The following is a 19945-nucleotide window of genomic DNA, read 5'->3' as shown; positions in this document are numbered from 1 at the left end:
CTGCACATCCCAGCTGGCCTGGCAACATCACCTGTATGAACATTATAGTCCACAGAAAACACCCTTGCCCTGTGGTCCTACAGGTGCAAGGGTCATGTTGCACCCCTGGGTAATGTCAGAGAAATAGCTACCACCAGCACCCACGGAGAAGCACCTCTTCCAAATTATGTATTCAGACCTGAGGAAGGACCAGGCTCAGGCTGTACACTCATTTATCATCTCATTATCAAGACAGAAGCCTGTCATGCCAGGGTTAAGCCATCACCTGATCTTCCTCTCCAGGGGTACAGCCACAGGCCTCCAGCACCTACTTGCTGCTGCCCAAGGACGGGGGAACACTGGCAGCCCCTAGCTATCATTATTTCCAGTTTTGCCTGGTACAATCCTGGTTTTTCCCAGGTTTGCCTCAGGGCCAGCAGGCACTGCAGGGCTTACGGAAATTCTGCAAAAGCAGAAGAGTCCAGCCCCGGGTTTCCAAAACCAACACTGGAAGTTTACTCCCATTTTTCAACTCCTGCTTTTAACAATGAGACAGCAAAGAACATACCGTGGAAACGCTGGCCGGGATCACGTTTTAGACCCAAACCCAGCTTCTTCCTGAAGTCCCCGCAACGCCTGGCGCACGAATCGCAATGCCTCCGAGCCCGAGTGCAGGCAGCTGCCGGCGCCGGCCGCAGGCAGGGAGCGCGCGGCTGTCGGGGCGCGCTGGAGTGAAGCCTCCCCCAGCCCCGCGGCGGGGGCGCGCCCGCCGGCCCCGCGCAGCCGGCCGCCCACCGCTCTCCCCAGCGGCGCTGGGCCAGGGCCCCAGCACGGCTCCCAGCCTCGCCGCACCCCGCCGGAGCTTCGCCCGGAGCTGGCCTGGGCTGCGGGCAGCCCGCGGGGTCCAATTAAATCCCAGCCGCCTCCTCCTCTTGCCCCCCTCAGCTCAGGGGCCGTCTCCTAGCAGCCTCCTCTTCCCACGACGGCGTCCGGGTCTGTTATCTCCGTTGGGAAGCAGAGACGGTCTCCGGGACGCGTCGGTGTCACCGGGACTGCTGGGATAACAGGGCTGATGGTAGTTCCTAACAACGGGTAGTGCCACCCCTCTGATAGGTGTCACCAGCTGAGCTGGTATAAAAAAGAGGGGATGCGTGCTCTCTGTGGGAAGTTGGTGGTGTGCCTTCTCCTGGGTCAGAGGCAGACAAGCTGTTTGGTGTTGACTGATTCTCTCTCCGCTAGCGCACAACTCCTGGGCAGGCAATCTTCACAATTCCTGTTAAAAAGTACTTCTGGCAGCGACTAGCCATGAGCTCATCTCACCTAAACAACAGAGCTGAGAGCCACTTTCGAGCCTCAGAGGAGCATGAACTGGAGGCAGTGGGGAAGAAAGCTTGGGATAATCCTGTTTACAATGGCTCTCCCTCTACCTCCATGAAGATTCAAGCCATCTACAACCCCAAGTCCATCCTGGAGAATCCCTACGAGACCTTTGAAGAGGTGGGGGATCCACTGCCGTACCAAGAAAAGCAGAGCAAAGCTGTGGATGGGAAGACAAGTCCTTTCCTCAAGTGCTGTTTCTACATCTTCAGAGGCATCCGAGGTAAAGCTCTGATATCTCACTAGAAAGGCTTTACTAGCCCTTGGGTAGAGCAATGGTATTGGGGGGGCGGGGGGGTGAGTGTGGGGATGCAGAAGGTAGAAACCCCATAGTATCTGTGTAGCCCAGGAACCTGCTCAACATAGACTAGCATTACCCCAGAGATCATCTTTGGCTGACCTGGAGGGAGCATCCTCATTCTGGGTGCTTTGCTGTAGCTCCAGGGTCTGTCCTGTTACCTTTGCTACACGGCAGGAGGTACAGACAGACTTAGTGGTGTGCTCATGGTCATGCAATGAATCTGTTGCCAGAGCTTAGGTGCCCTGAATCCACAGGAGCCATCGCTCTGGTGATGAGACTATTCTGTCTTTGTGTGCATTTTCTAGATGGAGTGGTACTGGCCCCTGTGTTACAGTAAATTAAGAATGGACATAAATATCCACCAGAGAAAATCTAGCACTGTCAGGACTGAAATGCAGATGAAAAAAGGAATGTATCAAACAAGGCTTTGCTTGAAGACATCTGAAAGAAAGAGGTGCTAGTTTCCAGTTTAAAAGACAAAGGGGAATGAAATAAGTAGGCTTATTCAGAGGCAATCAGAAAGCTGGGAGCAAGTTAGGTCTCCTGTAAGGATACAGCCCTGGGCAAGGGCATTCATGGAACAGTTTCTTATAGAAGGCATAAAGTCCTAATGCTGTAAAAACAGGGAAGAACTACTTCTCGGGGAAACTATTATTTTCTTGCCAATGTATCTTTCTTCCTGACTTAGAAGAAAAGCAACATCAGGGAGCTCTGCTTCCTGGTCTTGCAAGAACCTTTCTCAGAGCTGTACCCTCTAACAGTACATGCGAGTGAGTAACAGCATAGCCTGGTCCTGAATTGCACAGCCCCTCTATGATCAATTCTTTCTTACTTGTCATTGCAGTCACAGTCTAACACTGTTAATTCACATGGGAGCCAGAGCTGAGGCTTTAGAGGTTTCTCCTGGCCAAGGAGCAGTGCTGGGTGGGCTTGGTGGGTAATTACAGACTGCTCAGAGGCAGTGTCTCATTTACCTGTTTTATTCTGATATCCTTTCTTCTAGGCATTGTCTGAGACTTAAAAAGGAAAAATAAATCCATACTTTAACACCAAAATTCCATTTGTGAGATGCTGGGGTTGAAATTGGAGCATGCAAATGAAAATACCTGTCAGGACACTACAGCATTCCCTTCTCCTGTGACTGTTGCAGCAGCGTGTCCTGCCAGCAAGGGTGGTAAATAGGGTTGTAGGACAGACCAGAGCTGAGAAGATGAGATCCAAAGGCCAATGCAGCCAGAAGAAAGGCCTCTATCAGCCTCACAGAGGTGGGGACTTCTTCCTTGAAGAATTTGCATCTTTCCTTTGCATCTTTTCTAAGTGCTCATTATTTTCCATTGCCTCTCCAAATATTGCTGGTTCCCCCTGGCCTGCCCTTCCCTTCCATTTAATCACATTAGTGTCTCACATGGAAAATAGAGGTAGTAAAGATAAGTTGCTTAGCCAAAGACAGGTTGTGGGGGTTTTTGCTTAAAAAGCATTCCTTGGGATTACATGTCCATAGCTCTTTGGGGGTACTGGTCATAGCTGGCTTATTGAGTTCTTTTCTTGTCCTCACCAGCTACTGGGCTGGACTACCAGTGAGTAGCTGCTGCTCCTAGTGCCACTGCTCAGGACTGTTCCTCTCTAAACTGTGTCCAAGCAACAACGGGTCCTCTGGTTCTTGCCTACCTCCTGCCACCTCAGCTGTTCACGGCCAGCCTACAGACAGACTTTGCTGGGTATCTGGGTGGCACGGTGGCCGGTGAGGGGCACCCAGCTTCCCGCTGCCTTTGGAAGGCTGTACCCGAGGCTGTGAGGTAGTCACTCACCTGGGTCACAAGTCTGGTTTAAAAGCAGCCTCAGAAGATAATGTAGATGTTGCCATTAATTCTTACTGGTAACTTGTTACTATCAGGAAGGCAAGAATTACAAACAGATTGCATTGATTGCTTGTTTTCTAGATTCTGAGTTTTTTTCTTTGCTCTGCCTTGTGAGTGCTGGGCGGTCATGCAAGATGCCATAAGGAAGCCTGGATGTCTTCTAGTCTTGAGTATCCTTCTACTCCAAATGTCATGTCCAAAACAGCTGCATCCCCAAGGGAGTAGGTGGTGCCACAGGAGACACGGATGGGGACATGCTTCATGTATGAGGTGGTACATTTCCATGGCATGTTTCCTAAAGAAACAGCTGAAACCAAACCTCAACTGATAGAGTTTTACAATTACTGGATGCAGTCTGAAAGGGTACTGGGCCAGTCTCATGGTCCTCCAGGTATCATTTTGGGCAAGTCTCTGAACCAAGTTTTCAAGGATATTTGAGTGTCCCTGAATTTAGGTGTTCCCAAGTACACTTCTACTCCCAAAGCAAAGAAAGTCTGTGCCTCTGGTCCCAACATGTGGATAGCAGGGGTTCCCTGCCTCATGGAAAACCAAATGAACCTGTTAAAAGATTGTGGTGTAGTCATATCTAGAGATAAAGGGGGTCATTTAAAAGTGACCTGAACAGATGGGTGGTTGTTGCCCCCTGTTCTTCTCTGTTGTGGAGATTCCCATAGACCACATGCTACTCTCTCCTGCACATGAGTTAATCCAGATCTTCTCGAGGCTCTCATTTCTGTTGCTGGTCTGGCATGTCCAGAACAGGCTACTGGTTTGTCTGTCCAGGAACGAGGGTGGATGCTGCAACAGGCACTATGGTAACTGAAAGTGCAAAAAGCTCTCTAATCTGTTGAGATGCCAAAGAGCTATCGAAAGGACAGGAATAAATGCACACAGACCACTCTACCACTTTTGCTTCCTCCAAAGAAAAAAGCTCTTTGTCCTCTGCCAGAGATGACTTCAAATGTGTGGCCTTTGATCAGCTTTGATCCTGGCTTGCAGGAAAATGATTGTTGCATACCACTGGGGGTGGGCATCAGGGCTGAGCTCTCTAGGAGCTGCAGAAAGCAGCAAGACTATGGGTATTATTGACATGGCTTCCGTCACTAGGCTTTCAAGTGGCAGTTCTTACGCCTTTCAACTTCAGCAGTGTTTCAGAAATCACAACAGAAAGCCATTACAGCAAGAACAAACAAATACACTAATGGTGTCAGGTGGTTCATCAAACCCAAAATATCAAGGCTCCTTTTAAAGGAAGCGTTTCTCTCTTTTTTTGATCAACTCTGCTGATGTTTAATGAGTTGCTTTCACTGTGTGGAGAAATCGGATCACTAGCTGGTGCAATTGGCATAACTGTATTGAAGTCAGCAGAGCTCCATTGATAGACATCCTGAAGATAATTTGGCTCTAAATTTTATGCCGAAAATATTGAGTTGGATTATTTGATTGAGTCTTACGACCTACAAGAAATCTGCAAGAGTTTTTAGGGGAGCAAGGGACAAATATTTGGGGCCTGATGGTTCAATATACACTAAAAGGACTAGTAGTAGTAAAGCTAACATCAGATGCAGTTCTGCTATGGAAGTCCTATCAGAAGGTCAGCTGTTGGCACATGGATGACTGAGATGAAATTTTGTGTTTTCAAGAGTACGTGTGACAAAGACTGAATTTCTGCAAAGAGTAAGCTGAAAAACAGGCAGGAAAAGATTAGTCCATATTGAACTCAAACAGAAAACTGGAGAGTGATTTAGCAGAATAAGAAAGCAAATATATTTCAGTTTCGGTCAGCCCCAAATCTTTTGTTTATGCTGGAATGGTTCTTTTTAGGGGTTATTTAACACATTTTTACAGCTTGTAGTCAAGTTTTGAAAAGAAAAGTGGTTTTGCTTTGAAAAGTGACAAAAATCCAACTCCCAAGAGTGTTCTTTGGGAACGGGACTTCAGCTCTTCACATGGCCTTTGAGAATGGCCATCAAAACTCTCCAATTTCTTCTTTACACTCAACAGGTCTGTGGGGCACTACGCTGACTGAGAACACAGCTGAAAACAGAGAGCTTTATGTGAAGACCACACTGCGAGAGCTGCTAGTCTATATTGTGTTCTTGGTGGACATCTGTCTACGTAAGTAGCTGTCACATCTCATAGGTGTCTTTTCTGTGTGCAGCGTGAGGGGAATAATGTGAGCTTTTATTGTTAGACTTCCTCACTCTGTTGTAGGTGTTAAATTTATTGTACATGCACTCGCTGCAGCAAGCAGGTGTGTCATTAACCTACAGAATAGCTGCTGCACGCACAAGTAAAATAACTAACTATTGCTCTAGACCTAATTGATATTGGTTAAGTTTAAGCAGTATTTTCTGATCCATGTTATCAGTTCTAGCCGTCAACTCCACAGTCCTGGGAGAATCTGCCCAGGGCCTTTTCTTAGTTTCACAGTGAATGTTCAAACCCCAGAGAGCAGCTCTAGAAACTTCCTGGGATCAAAGACACAGGGTTCAGAGAGATTTTTCCCCTCTGGGACTGGAGGGGTGGCTGAGGTGATAAAGCAGATGGCAGCTCACACTGTTGTTCTTGGGTGGATTTAATGCATCCTGTACTGAATGCTAATGGGCTTTGTGTGGGTAGGACAATGGCTGTTTGTTTTTTGGGAAGGTTAATTCATTATCACAAATGAGCACCTGTGGCATGAGACAGTGAAGAGGATTATATTTCATGGACCCTATGGCAGGAGAGATAGTCAGACAATACGAACCTGAGTTACTATCACACTGGCCCAGGGAGACAGTGCTTCAGCCACTCTTCCTAAAGAACAAAGATGCGGACACAGACGTACATGTGGTTGCACACTGACTCATCCACAAGTGGTGCGTGTGGGGTCTTGAATGTCAGCTGCTTTATTTTCATGGTGCCCTTTCAACAGTAGGACATGTTCTTAGTGATCACCATGATGGACGCTTTTCTGCAGGAAGGAGTGCTGGAGAGGTGAAACAACATGTTCAGGGAAGTTAGAGCCTGTTTCTGTTTGAGGTTTCTTGGTAGATAAGAATTTAACTGGAGCTTTCCACTTGGGAAAATGGGGTCGTCTCTATACCTTTATGGATTCAGATCAGAACTTCAAAATACAGATCATGGACTTTGTTCTGAGAAAGAAAATTTCTGAGAGAAATTTTGTCTGAGAAAAAAAAAATGTTACCCAGGACGTTCAGTTGCATCATCCAGTGGTCTTCTCTGGCTTTTAAACTCTTATAATCTGTCAGTCTGACAGTTTAAATTCTGGAACATGCAACAGATAAGTTTGTAAATCCCTAAGAAAGCAGAAAGTAATATGATTAGAGTTCCCAAGGTTTCTTCTCTTGTGCCTTGCTCAGCTTACCTGTGATAGTACAAGCTATACAGAAAGTGAATATATACATATATTTATGTCAGGCTCCAATATTCAGGTATAAGGGAGGACCCTCCTCTTGTCTCTTCTCTTAGTGACATATGGAATGACAAGTTCCAATGCCTATTACTACACCAAAGTGATGTCTGAGCTCTTCCTGCAGACCTCTACAGATGGCCGTGTCTCCTTCCAGTCCATCGGCAGCATGGCTGACTTCTGGGTGGTGAGTACAAGTCTGGCCTGGCATGGGGAGCCCTGGAAATCTCAGCTAGACTGGGATATTCAGTTCCCTCTGAATGTGCTACCTAGTGCTGTCAGCAAGGCATTTTGCTGCCACAAGCTTTTGCCAGTTACTAGCAATAGTTACAATATCATTTGCATGCAAAATATCCACTGATTTAAAATATAATTTATCCCTCTGAGCACTGTGGCCAGAATACTGGCTAGGCTAGCTGTTGTGTGTACCCAGAAGAGTCCATTCCCCAGAAACTTACCAGCTAGACAGGCAGGACATAACAAAAAGAAATTGCTGTGGTATGATGCTCATTGCACAGATAGGGAGTACCGGCCTGGAGAGGCCAAGTGACTGACTCCACATTTCCTTGTGGTAGAAATGGCTTTGAATCCTACAGTCCAATGTTTTCATGCTGGTGTCTTACTAATAAGCCTATGTCCATTTTCATGGGCAATTGTGGGAACAGCATACTTAACCTGTCTGTAATTCATGCCTGGGCTGGTCTGATCTATAGATTCTTTATGAAGAAGCTGGATTAAAATTTGCACTGACTTTTATCAAAGAGAATAAAGAGGGGAAAAGATGTTTAGGATTTAACACATTTCTGTCAAAGAACTGGTGAAGAAATAATATGAGCCACAGTGAATGTTGTTGAGATATTGCAACCACTTGTCTCTGACAGTCAGCCAGAAATTGTTTGTCAGTTAGCTTTGTCTTTTCCTGCTATATTAAAAAAGTAAAATGAATTATGGCACTATTGTTTTTCCCCCACTGTTTCCAGGGCACTGGCACAGCCCCTTTTCATAATTCACACCTCATGCCAGGACAGTTCCTTGAGGCTTGTGCTCACTGAAGTGGAAGGGACAAAGAGGTTTGCAGGGCCCTTGTCTCTTCACTGACCCAACAAGGTGCAGCAACCATATTACAGGCCTGTGAGAAGCCAACAACCACCCTGCTGCCCAGCATCCCTCCTCCACCCTGTGGCTCCACCAGCCCTGGTCTTTCCCTTCTTTAGCATATATCCAACACAAGCTGCTTCTACTTTCCACCTTGGGGAGTAGAGAGGGGTGGGTCAGGTCTTACTATCTCAAGCCCAGGCCAAGAAAATTCCTCTGATACGTGGGCTATGAAGAAGTTGTTCTCGTCCCCCTCTCTTGCAGTATGCACAAGGTCCCCTTCTGGATAATCTTTACTGGACAAAGTGGTACAACAACGAGTCCCTAGCAGCGCACGGCACCCAGTCATACATCTATTATGAGAACCTGCTGCTGGGTGTCCCACGCATGCGACAACTGAAGGTGAAGAACAATTCCTGTGTGGTCCATGATGACTTCAAGGAGGAAATCTCAGGCTGCTATGATGTATACTCAGAAGACAAGGAGGAAAGAGTCTCCTTTGGACTCATCAATGGAACAGCGTAAGTACATCTTCTGCTGTTCAGGATTAGAAAACCTGTGATTTCTTTTTTTTTTTTTTAAGTTGCCCCAAATTAGTCCCTTCAAATTAAAATAAGATCTGCTGAGCCACAGGATGCCAGGTTTGAGTTTTTCATATAAGACTGGAATTCCCCTTCCAGTCAGCGGCAGCAAGTCCTTTTTGTCTACCAATAAGGCCAAGTGTCTCTTTGAGGAAAAGCACAACAGAATGACTGGCAGAGTGGGATCTGTTGGGAAAGCCATGAAAAATCCAGTGGAGAATTAGGTAGAGAATGTTGTATGTTTTTAGAGGGTGAGGATAAATAGCCTCTGGGACCAGATCTATCAAATGGACGATGCTATCTGCTTCCCTCCTGGATTTCAGGAGCCAGAGAGAAGGGAGTGCATCTCTTTCATCTTGAAAACCTATTTCTCTGTAATAATGTGAGGTAGCTGTAGTTTAATAACTCTTTGCTTGCTGCATGAGTCTTGGTCTGTGAATGAGAAGCTATTGTTTATAAGAAAATGAGTGCAAGTGTGTTCTAAGCAGAGGGTTGTGTGCAACATGGTAGAAAGTAATACAGCAGATCCTGGGAGTAACCTCCATGCAAACAAGACTGTGGCATAGCCAACGAACCTGCAGAATTTTCCCTCCATAGTATCGCAAGTCGTGTTGTGTCACTGCTGGGAAGCACTAGATCAGAAATCTATCAATAATGAAGAACTGATGTAGGCTCAGATCTGGAATAGGAATTAAGTGCCAACTCTTTAATTAAAAACTGCTCTGTCCCTTGAAGATATAGTCTAATTTCTCCTGGCTAAAAGGTCATATCCGAGCCTGGGATGGTGATGCTTTTGCTTATGGCTTCTCTGTTGCAGGTGGAGGTACCACTCTGAGGACGAGCTGGGTGGCTCATCTCACTGGGGAAGACTAACCAGTTACAGTGGGGGAGGATACTACATAGACCTCAATTTGACCAGAGAAGAGAGTGCTGAAGCCTTGCAAGTCTTGAAGGAGAAGTTGTGGCTGGATCGAGGGACACGAGTTGTCTTCATTGATTTCTCTGTGTATAACGCAAACATCAATCTTTTCTGTGTTCTGAGGTAAGCTGAGTCCCTCTGAATATTCTTCTGCCTCTTGCATCTTCCTCAATACCACGGTTTCTTAAAATGCAAATATTTTAATATGTTCCACCAGGGGGGTAGGACTGAGTGGTGTCAGTAGATGTTGCATAGATTAGTAAGAAGACTTGGTCTTCCTGACATAACCAGTCACACTTCTTTTCCTATTTCACCCTTTTTCCTATCATGGGCAGTGAAGCAGCAGAGATAAGGCTGCATAAACACATGCACAACTCTTCAACTCATGGTTTGGTGGATAGCTCATGCTCAGGCTTGATGCCTCTCAAAATTATCTAAGAGCTTCCCTCCCCCTGTTTGTAATTATCAGAGTTTTCTTGTCCCCTTCAAGGTTAGTGGTTGAGTTTCCAGCCACTGGTGGTGCCATTCCCTCCTGGCAAATCCGGACAGTCAAACTTATACGATATGTCAGTGCATGGGACTTCTTCATTGTTGCCTGTGAAATTGTCTTCTGTGTCTTCATCTTCTACTATGTGGTGGAGGAGATTTTGGAGCTTCGTATCCATAAGCTTCGGTATTTCACCAGCATCTGGAACATCCTGGATGTGGTCGTCATTCTGGTGAGGATCCTTGCACACTTTTTTTGGGGAGCAATGGCAGGGAGGTATAAGAGCCAAAACAAATGAAGGAATGGGGAAACTCGTCTAGATAAGACAAGAGCTGGCACATGCTTTGCTCCAATAGCAAAATGAACTAGCAGAGTAAATGGACACATGCTCTTCTATCAGCTGTTAGGAGGAAATTCTTTCCTTAGAGATGCCTGAGCGGCTGTGAAGAGATGCCTGCCACCTGAGCGGCATCATTCAGTGCATTAAGACCTTATTTCCATCCCCCACCAGTAGACTGGAGTGTGAAGTGTGGGCAAAGGTACCAAGGAATTCTGTGATACTTTAATTTCTGTGGAAAGCATAGGTACAGCGGTCACTGCAGACTCATCCTCTTTGCAGCTCTCCATCGTCGCTATTGGGTTTCACATCTTTCGCACCATTGAGGTGAACAGACTGTTGGGAGAGTTGCTGAAACACCCCGACACCTATGCAGACTTCGAGTTCCTGGCATTCTGGCAGACACAGTACAACAATATGAATGCAGTCAACTTATTCTTCGCCTGGATCAAGGTATTGTAGGGGGTCTGGGAGGTGCCAGGCCTCCAGTCTCAGACCTCTTCCTCTAGATAGCTTGGGGGTTGACTCTTCTATCCCTCTGAGTGAATGAGGGTAACAGCTATGTAACAGAGAAGGATTTTCCTCCAAGTTGTATGCTCTGTTTTGCACTAAATCCATACAACTTCTCACCCAGCATTCTGAGGCCAGTTATTTGGAGATAATGGACAGGGAGATGAACTTAGATGTTGTCGTGTAAAAGTGCTTTTAGAAAATGCTGAGAAAATGAGAAAGTGCTTTCGAAAATCCATATAACTTTGTCCATCCTGTACTATTTTAGTATTTTGGAGCATAATCTGGCAAACCATGTTTTCCTTTCATGATGGCCACCCAACAACTGGAAATGACTCGTCTGTTGGCATGGACTTTGCATTTCATCCAAAGTATCTTGGCATTGTGGAAACCCACACTGTACTTGGGGCTTTTCATTAGACTCAAAACACTTGGCCTTATAGAAGTCCCCCTTTATATTCTCCTTTGACACAGGGAACAAAGTCATATGTTTATGATACCACAGGAAGATGGTGGCACACCTGGGACAAATATTGTGAACACTAAGCCACCGTTCTCCTAGCCTGGCTGTCCTCTCAGTGCTTTGGTACTATAGTGAACCTCTTGTCTTAGTAAGCATGCACATATGAGAGATGACCTAGCTGATGCTTTGACCTAACTTTGTCCCTGTTCTTTCTTCTTGCAGATATTCAAGTATATTAGCTTTAACAAAACAATGACCCAGCTCTCCTCCACACTGGCACGTTGTGCCAAGGACATCCTCGGCTTTGCAATTATGTTCTTCATTGTCTTCTTTGCCTATGCCCAGCTGGGTTACCTTCTTTTTGGGACACAAGTGGAAAACTTCAGTACCTTTGTTAAATGCATGTAAGTGTATAAGTCAGAACCATGTTTCCATCATTTCATCAAAAGAATTTTAACTGCTTTCCAACCTGTCCTTAATTGCAAATCTGAACATCAATCAGACACCTGTTGTATCTCCTCGTAATAAAGCCACAATGGTTAATAAGTCATAATAAGTAACTCACAGTCCTCCAGCTGTGACGTCTTCATGGACAAAAGAATGCAGTGAGAAAATCGAGGGTTACAGACAGATTTCTAGTTGTCTGGTGTTTATCAGTAGAGACGCGAGTAGCTGAGCCTACCAAACTTTGAGACTCCTTGCAGCCCTACAATTCGACGGAAATCCCAGCCTTTTCATGGGAGCATTTAGTGAGAAGTTTCAGTCTGCTGAAGCCTAGACAGCTTTCCCTTCATGTGGAGTTGTTAGGCACACCAAGGGTACTCAACATGCGGAGTGGTTTAACCAGAAAAGCATCATAGCTCAGCTGATAGTTGAGTTTCTGTTCTGCAGGACCTTCTGTCACCTTCTCACCTGCTGTGGGTCTGTAAAGGTGGTAGAATGGTGCTGACTGTCACTGAGACGTTGGCAAATTTGTGTTTTCATACACCAGCAGATGGCTTTAGGCCTAGTTAGGTTAAACTTCTCTGTAATTCTGGTGGTAAGAACTAAACAGCTCAAACCAAGTGTTCTGCAGTAGGTTTTTGGGTTTTTTTTTGTTTTTTGTTTTTTTTTAATAGGGAAGAGGGCTAGATAGAAGATTTGGAGTTTTCAAATTCTCTGGCTTCCAAATATACTTGCTGATCACATCGTTTCAGTGTCTGCGCAACAGCTGCATGAAAACTTCTGTTTTTCATCAGATAGTGCACTTTAATTCAAACAAAGATTTGGAAGGAATACTGTTTGTTGCTACAGAGTTTTCACAGGGAAAAGCAGAAGTAATGCACTTATCAAGATGATACCTTTAAACACTGAAATGAAAAAGTCAGAAACTTCATATTTGTTATTTATATATATCTAATTTTGATAAGATAGCAGCTCTACTTAATTTCTGAAAGTTGGTAGTCCTATAATATGCTAATTTTAATTAGCAAGTTCAGCATGAAGTTTTCTAAAATATGCTCTATAATAAGATTAAGTAGACATTTTCAAAGCAAATGAGATAAAAATAATTTCTTACTGGAAGGAGACATTTCAACATCACTGAATTGGGACAATTTAAACCAAAGAAGAGGAAGCAATGCCATATTCCTCTTCCTTAGACCTGGAAAACATCCCCAGCTCCCTAAATAGTCCAAATGCAAGAAATCTGAAATGGAACTTTGCATTTCTCAGACAGGATTTTCAGGCTCTGGGCTCTCAAGGTCCTTTTCCCTGCACATGGCTTCACAGTCTGTGTCTGTCTTTCTGTCTGTCTATTTTCTTTTTTTTTTTCCCCTTTCTTTTTTTAATTGGAGGATATTTTTTTACAAGGGTCACTTCACTGATCAATTTCCAGAGAAGTCCCACAGATAATGTATCAGGATACCTGAGATGAGGGATGACCGGTGGGTGGATGAGCACCCACAGAAGGTGGTGTTGGGGAAGTGAGTTAAGATATCCAGTCTCAGACAGCCCTTCAGTCCATGGGCCTCCTCAGGCAATGTGAGATGTTAAGGGAGGTACCTGCTACAGCAGTGGTTTTCAGCCTGTGTCCCACAGACCTCTGGCATCCAGGTCCTGCCTTTAAGGGGTCTACAAGAGATAAGTGAGATAAGCAAACTTCTGATCAATAAACTTAAACTTGCTTCATTATAGCTGCTATGAGTTGCAAAAGGTTGAAGAGCACTGTCCAGTAGTAACATCCTCTCCACGGTCTCATGAACTCACTTGCCAGAGTCAAATGTAGGGAAATATTCAGGAATAAGTCAAATAAGGGAAAATTCAGGTTGTTTTTGTTTTGTTTTTGTTTTTAACTCTTGTTTAGACCAAAACACACTTTGGACAACCAGAAATTTGTGTGGAAACCATGTTTTACTTTCCAGCCAGCTCTTGCTCCAACCAGATCAGCTCCATTCACCCCTGAAATACTATGGGTACATTTAACTCACCAGTCAGACTGAGTGGCTTAGACCCTGCTTTGGCTTGTGCCTGTGACCATCTGAGCTGCAGGCAGGTTCAGGGTTCACCTCAGGACTGTCTGAGGAGGTAGGATAAATGTATGTGCCTTTGTGTGACCTTGTGCTCTTCCTCTCCTCCAGCTTCACCCAGTTTCGGATCATTCTTGGTGATTTTGACTACAATTCCATTGACAATGCCAACAGGGTCCTTGGGCCTATTTACTTCGTCACCTATGTGTTCTTTGTTTTCTTTGTGCTCCTGGTAAGCAAGAAAGCCCTCCGTGCCCCTGTGTTTGAGATCATACTGTCCTTCACATCAGTGTTTGAGAGACCCCTCCCAATAATCCCTGAGTTAGGTGCAGTGCAAATGCTTAGAGAGAAAGGAAGGTTCTGTTACGATAGCTTTGCAGTGCAAATAGACCAAAGTAGACAAAGAGCATGTCATTGCGATTGGGGATTTGATGATCAGGGCGATTAAGGGCCATATTCACATCCTTTAAGGTGAAGACTAAAACTGACTGGGAATCCACTGATGTGGTAGCGGAATTCAAGGGGATCAGTTCAGCTGCTCTGTAGCAGGCAGTGAAGCAAGCATGGGGGACAGTCTCTGGCTTCCTAGGCAATGGATGCAGAGGGATGCTCATAATGACCAGGTTAAATACCCAGTGCTAGGAATCCAAATGTAACCTAAGATCTTGCAGGAGAGGGTACCAAAGATGCTATTTGAGCTGGGAACAAATGTACCTTTGGCCACTGCTTTAACTGCAAGGACCTCCTCCCCAGTGAGAAAGCACTGTGTGGCTGAAGTGGGCCTTCCCTTCACCCACCTTAATTTGCCCAAGGGATACCCCATGTGGAAGCAGCTCCTTGTTTAACTGAGCCCTGCACAGCTATGCCTGTCTCTTGCTGCTTCAGCTGCTGGAGCAGGCAAGATGCCTCATGCTTATTAATCTCTTTTCTTCCCCTTTTTCTAGAACATGTTTCTGGCCATCATCAATGACACCTACTCAGAAGTCAAGGAGGAGCTTTCAAGCCAGAAGGATGAGCTGCAGCTCTCAGACATCTTGAAGCAGGTGATGAATAGTGAAAGCTATGCTACTTTCTAGCTAAATCCTGAAGCATTTTCTGGAAGTCCCTGACCTACATGGAATTTACTAGAGAAAAACAGTGGTTGCCAACTCCAGATCCACCTTCTTGGTGCACATAGCAGTCACAGTTCCTTTCTAGGATAAATCAAGCTCCCAGATCATTTGGCAATGGGAAGATGAGAAACCATGGGTTGGGGGAATCCTGTTACTTGAGCATGCTTGTAGTGTTTCTGAGAGACTTTTCTTCTCAGGACAGTCTCTAGACAAAGCTCTTTCAGTCCTTGATAGAGTGTACTTTGATCAATAAAATGGCAGGCCCTATTTTGCTACTCTGAGTATGTTACAGCGGTGCAAATCTAGTGGGTTACATCTGAATTTCCCATGGGCAAATTCCAGAAAAGGTCCTGGAATGTCACAACTCTGTGCTGTGGGAACAATATTCTGCAAAGAATGGTATTTGGGATGTTGTCTTAAACAGCTGATGATTGGGAGCTCAGATAAAGGGAGAGTCAGGAGGAGAAAAGCAGAGGGCAAACTTTGTCTTGGACACCCTGGCTACCATGTTGGTGTTGCTTTGAAGGCGTGATCCTAGTTTAGAGATTGGGCTCATTCAGCAGTGTTGTATTTTTGCTTCTGGAAAGCTTAAAATCTCCCTGTATTACTTAGCATCTGTTCACCCATATTGCATTGTCCGCTCTGCCCTATTTTTCACTGTTCTGCCTGCATGATTCTGTGTCCGTTTGCACCTTTGGTAACAGAGCTACAACCGGACGCTCATGAGGCTGAAGCTGAAGAAGGAGCGGATTTCCGATGTGCAGAAAGCACTGCAGAATGGAACAAAAGAACTGGACTTTGAAGACTTCAAGAACAGCTTGAAGGAGTAAGTGAGTCAGCTTGAGGGATGCCCGCTTATCCCTTTCTCTTGGTCATACAGGTAATTTAAATTCTCTGGTTTTCAAGGCTGGGAGAGCAGTGAGCTCAGATCTGGGCAATGTGAGACTCAAAAAAATAGTTATCATCTTTCCTCATGTTTAATCTCCTGTTCTAAATGTGTTTGTGTTGCTATCTCTTTCCCATTTGGGATGTTTAGGTTTGTCACTGGCAGGAGGAAACAATACGCTGATTTCAAAAGGTGTGCTCCCGTGCTGTTAGAGCCTAACAGTGTAATTCAGTGCCTTGAGCTTTCTCTTTCCATTCTTTTGCAGACTGGGCCATGCAGACCATGAGATCACAGCAGCCTTCTCCAGGTTTGACAAAGATGGCAACCACATCCTTGATGAAGAGGAGCAACAGCAGATGAAGCATGACCTAGAGGCAAAAAGGGTAAAAAAAGGGAAAGGAAAGAAACCCTCTGTTTGGAAGAGATCACGTCAAAGTGGCCTCAGGAATCTTTGGGTTTGTGGTATAAACTAAGCAGACAACTCAAATACAGCTCCAACTCTGCTTGGATAGCAGCTGAGTATATCACTGCCTGTGAAGCTCTGTGTTATTCACAGTGAAGCTGACACAGAGTTAGTATCCAACTTTGCAGGAGTTTCTTCATCTGTCTTCTAGGTTGCTCTGAATACAGAGATTGAAAATTTGGGGAAATCCTATGGTGACAACAATCTGGATGAGAATCTGACCTACATGGAAGCAAGGAATAACCACGCCAATAAGGCCAGCTGGGTCTCCAAAGAAGAGTTCCAAGTGTATGTTTGTGCTGGCAGTAGTTTAATCCCTCTGCAAATGAGGGGTCTGATTCCCTGCTGCTTTCCTCCCTGATGTAACTGTTTACACTGGTGCTGAGCAGTGTCAGTAAGATCTTGTCCCTTTTTATCTTGCACACATGTATACGAGCAGGTCAGGAGAGAACTGGGACAGTTCTTGTAATGTAGTTTGCGTGTTCCTGTAAAAGATTGGGTTAAGAAATTTTGCTTTCTGCCTCTTGAATAACCTCTGCAGCCGTCAGCTGGCCACGGGCAATATGCTGTCATGTTTCAGGTCAGAAGGTAGCCCGGGTAACTGGGTCAGGGGAAATTAATACCTTTACAGAAGGTCCTGTGGGAATAAATATCCTTGATTTATAGCCTAGTTCACCTTCATCCTCCAGGTCTGAGAATAACACTTGGCTGTTTCTTCCACAGGAGGAGCATGGGATAAATACAGCACAGAGAATCAGGAGATCCTGATTCTGCTACTGAGAAACACTGAGCAATCCACATAGGGCCATATCAAAGGAGAGGCAGGTGCAATATTTAATAATGGGATTATATTGTGATCCAAACTGGTTGGGATCCATTCTAAGCAGAATCACCGATTACAGATGAAAACACAGTGTAGCAGGGAGTTATGTCTTCAGCGGGTATGAATCAGTTCTTTGATGTGGAGCATTCACCCCTGTTTGAGGTCTGACCCATTGCCCATAAGATTTCTGCTGCAAATCCTGCTGTTCGTCACAAGAAAAAGCTTGCAAATGCTCTCCATGTCTTCCTCAGCCTCCTGCAACGTGTGCTGCAGCTGGAACAGTCCATAAACAGCATTGGCTCCAAGATTGATGCAGTGGTGAACAAGCTAGACGTGCTGGAAAGGAACAAGCTGAAGAGGAAGGACCTGTTGGGCAAGCCACTGGATAATGTTAGCAAGGTTGGTAGCCCTCCACCATGCATTTGAACCAGCTTCAGGGTAGGTGACCAGCCCTGCTATGTGAATGGACATGATATCATCTTTGCTTTCCCAGTCCCCATTGACATAAGACAAAAAGCGTTAGACAGGGACAGCATTTTGTATGATCAAGCTTCTTCTGTTCAAACACAGTGACAAAAAGCTTCTTGCTTTCCTCTCCCCCCAGTTAACCACGGTACCCTTGAACACACCTTCTAGCTCCTTTGAGGCCAAGCTCATTCCTGTGGCAGTGGATGCAATTCACTTGTCTTCAGTTTCTTTGCACCTACTTATGCTCAGATGTCAAAAAGATCATACTGTCCTTCCCAGCAAGAGCAGCTCATGATAGTGTTATGGACTGTGATCTTAACATCTTGCCTGTGGATTACTTATCACACATGAGGTGGAAGATTGTTAGCAGTGTGCCCATAGCGCCTCATTGCAGACTTGCGACTTTTGCCAAAGACTGCCTGTATTCAGTCAACCAGCATATTTTGGGTCTTCAGCTTTAAAGTCAAAGGCAGAAAGGCATGCGGGAGCCATGGCATTACTTCATGTCTTCATGGCCTTCATAATAAGAACAGTCCAACAGCATACAGTGATCCAGCTGAGTCAGAAAGAAGCCTCTCTCTTTTGCAGCGTAGTTTTGTGATCTCTTCCCATCTGAAAGAGTAGTTTGGAGGGTCCTACTTCTCATGTGAAGATGCCCGAAAGATTATTCGAGTGTTTGCTTGCAGATTTGCTTTGCCCTGGGATTTCTGTGAATGTTCTTGTAGAGGGAGAAAAGGGATGACTGTCTAATGCTTGAATGTACATTCATCAGTGTATTGCAGCAAACAGTATGTTGGATCTTTCATAGACAGGCAGGTTGTACTAATTTCTGGAAGAACGTGGGAAGATATGTAAGTATCATGCACACCTTGTCTCTCTCCTGGAGTGTTGCTAGACTTCTTGGTAGCTTGCTAACAATGCAGGTCACTCTTTCTTCTGGTTCACAGGAGGAAGAACCCAGTCAGGAAGAGCTGCTCCCTCAGAGCCTAGACCAGCTGGGGAAAGAAGAAGCAGAAAGCTGGGGAATGGAACGTGTACAGGGAAACAATCTGAGTGGCAACTCTTCCCCAAATGGGGTCTACCCCATCTTGCCCAGGTCAAGTGTGCCGGGATCTCAGGTGCCCAAGAACATCCAGCCGCAGCCTGATGTGCGCTTCTAGCGAACAGCCCAGTGCTCCCAGTCTGCCTCCCACAGTACTAAGTCACTGTCAGTTGTTTCCCCACTGTTAGAAAAATCAGGAGAGCTGGACGCAGATACCACTGTTGCCAGGAACTGGTGATGTGAAAAATCAGGGATGCTCTTTTCCAGTGTAATGATGTGTAATGTCACAGAGCTAGAACTTCTGGCCCCTGTATCTCTAGAGTTGGTAGAAATTTGGAACCAGGTGTTGTATTAGTTTTCTGCCTCTGAACAGGACGACACAAAGTCTTTTATCTATGCTTTCCCAAAAAGTAAAGACCCCAGAACGCTGTAAATGCTTGTGTCCAGAGTGGCACATTGCAACTTGTTCCCAACACACACAATTGTCTGCAGGACAAAGATGTGGTAATCATGTAAACAGAGAAGAATATAATAATTAGTGTGAGATGGAAAGGAGAAATGTAGTTATTTGTGTCTACCTGGTTACCAGCAGTTTTGTTCTGTTGTAGTTTGTTTCCAGGACACTTTGGTAACCTCCTCTGTACCTTAGATTCAGATGTTGAGAAAAGAGGATACTAACACCTTACTTTGGATAACTAAAATGAGACTTGGGAGGAGATCTGAAATATCATAAACAGAGAAATAGTTGTTACTGGTAGAGTCTGAGCTCTGAGTGTTAGGGAACAGACCTCTGGTTATATGGTTTCTAACACAGCTGTTGACACTAAGAAATCTCTTTATGTTGCCTGTTTTCCTTAATTTGCATTTCAAGGTACTTTACAAAACCAGCACCATACGTACAAAGTTGTGACACTTCTCATTTTTGTGAAGGAAACAATTTTGCTTGCAGTTGTGGGTGCTGACACCATTTCAGTTTAGGAATATCATGAAAATGAGATGAACATTAGTTTTTCAATCATCATATGCAAAATACTTCTTTTCCAGGCATTTTTCACTTTGCTGAGACTTCTCTTTCCTTGTAGTTGGTGCAGACTATTGCAGCTATTACAGGACCACTGTAAATGTATTTCAAATATCTTAATTGCTGGTATCCTCCAATAGTTAACCTCAAATAGGCTCTGTAGGCTTAAAGCCAATGGAAATGCAAGTTGTCCTAGACCACTGCTAACAACTCATATTAATGCTACACTGTTTAGTGTGCTATGCAGTGCAGTGACAGGTTTAGCGGGGACACTGTGCAGTGGCATTTTGTATTGCCACC

General features: G+C 45.0%; 1 protein-coding gene across 1 annotated transcript; it reads left to right on the top strand.

Annotated features, from left to right (window-relative positions):
• Positions 1–1284: 1284 nt before the first annotated feature.
• PKD2L1 (polycystin 2 like 1, transient receptor potential cation channel) lies at positions 1285–18742 on the top strand. Its single transcript, XM_075506598.1, has 15 exons — positions 1285–1579; positions 5521–5634; positions 6991–7118; positions 8291–8547; positions 9425–9649; positions 10017–10245; positions 10633–10803; positions 11546–11727; positions 13942–14062; positions 14775–14873; positions 15647–15768; positions 16094–16211; positions 16443–16579; positions 17366–17513; positions 18530–18742. Exons 1-15 carry the CDS (start codon positions 1285–1287, stop codon positions 18740–18742), a joined length of 2559 nt encoding a protein of 852 aa, XP_075362713.1.
• The last annotated feature ends 1203 nt before the right edge of the window (positions 18743–19945 follow it).

Source organism: Mycteria americana, chromosome 6 (genome assembly GCF_035582795.1).
Source record: "Mycteria americana isolate JAX WOST 10 ecotype Jacksonville Zoo and Gardens chromosome 6, USCA_MyAme_1.0, whole genome shotgun sequence".
NCBI lineage: Eukaryota > Metazoa > Chordata > Aves > Ciconiiformes > Ciconiidae > Mycteria > Mycteria americana.
This window is presented reverse-complemented; position numbering and strand designations above follow the sequence as displayed.

Excerpts from the sequence above, each read along its gene's own strand:
- PKD2L1 (XM_075506598.1), top strand. The coding sequence starts at position 1,285 with ATGAGCTCATCTCACCTAAACAACAGAGCTGAGAGCCACTTTCGAGCC. Across the intron at positions 10,804-11,545 it reads TATTCTTCGCCTGGATCAAG|ATATTCAAGTATATTAGCTT; the intron begins GTATTGTAGGGG and ends TTCTTCTTGCAG. Across the intron at positions 14,874-15,646 it reads TCTCAGACATCTTGAAGCAG|AGCTACAACCGGACGCTCAT; the intron begins GTGATGAATAGT and ends CTTTGGTAACAG.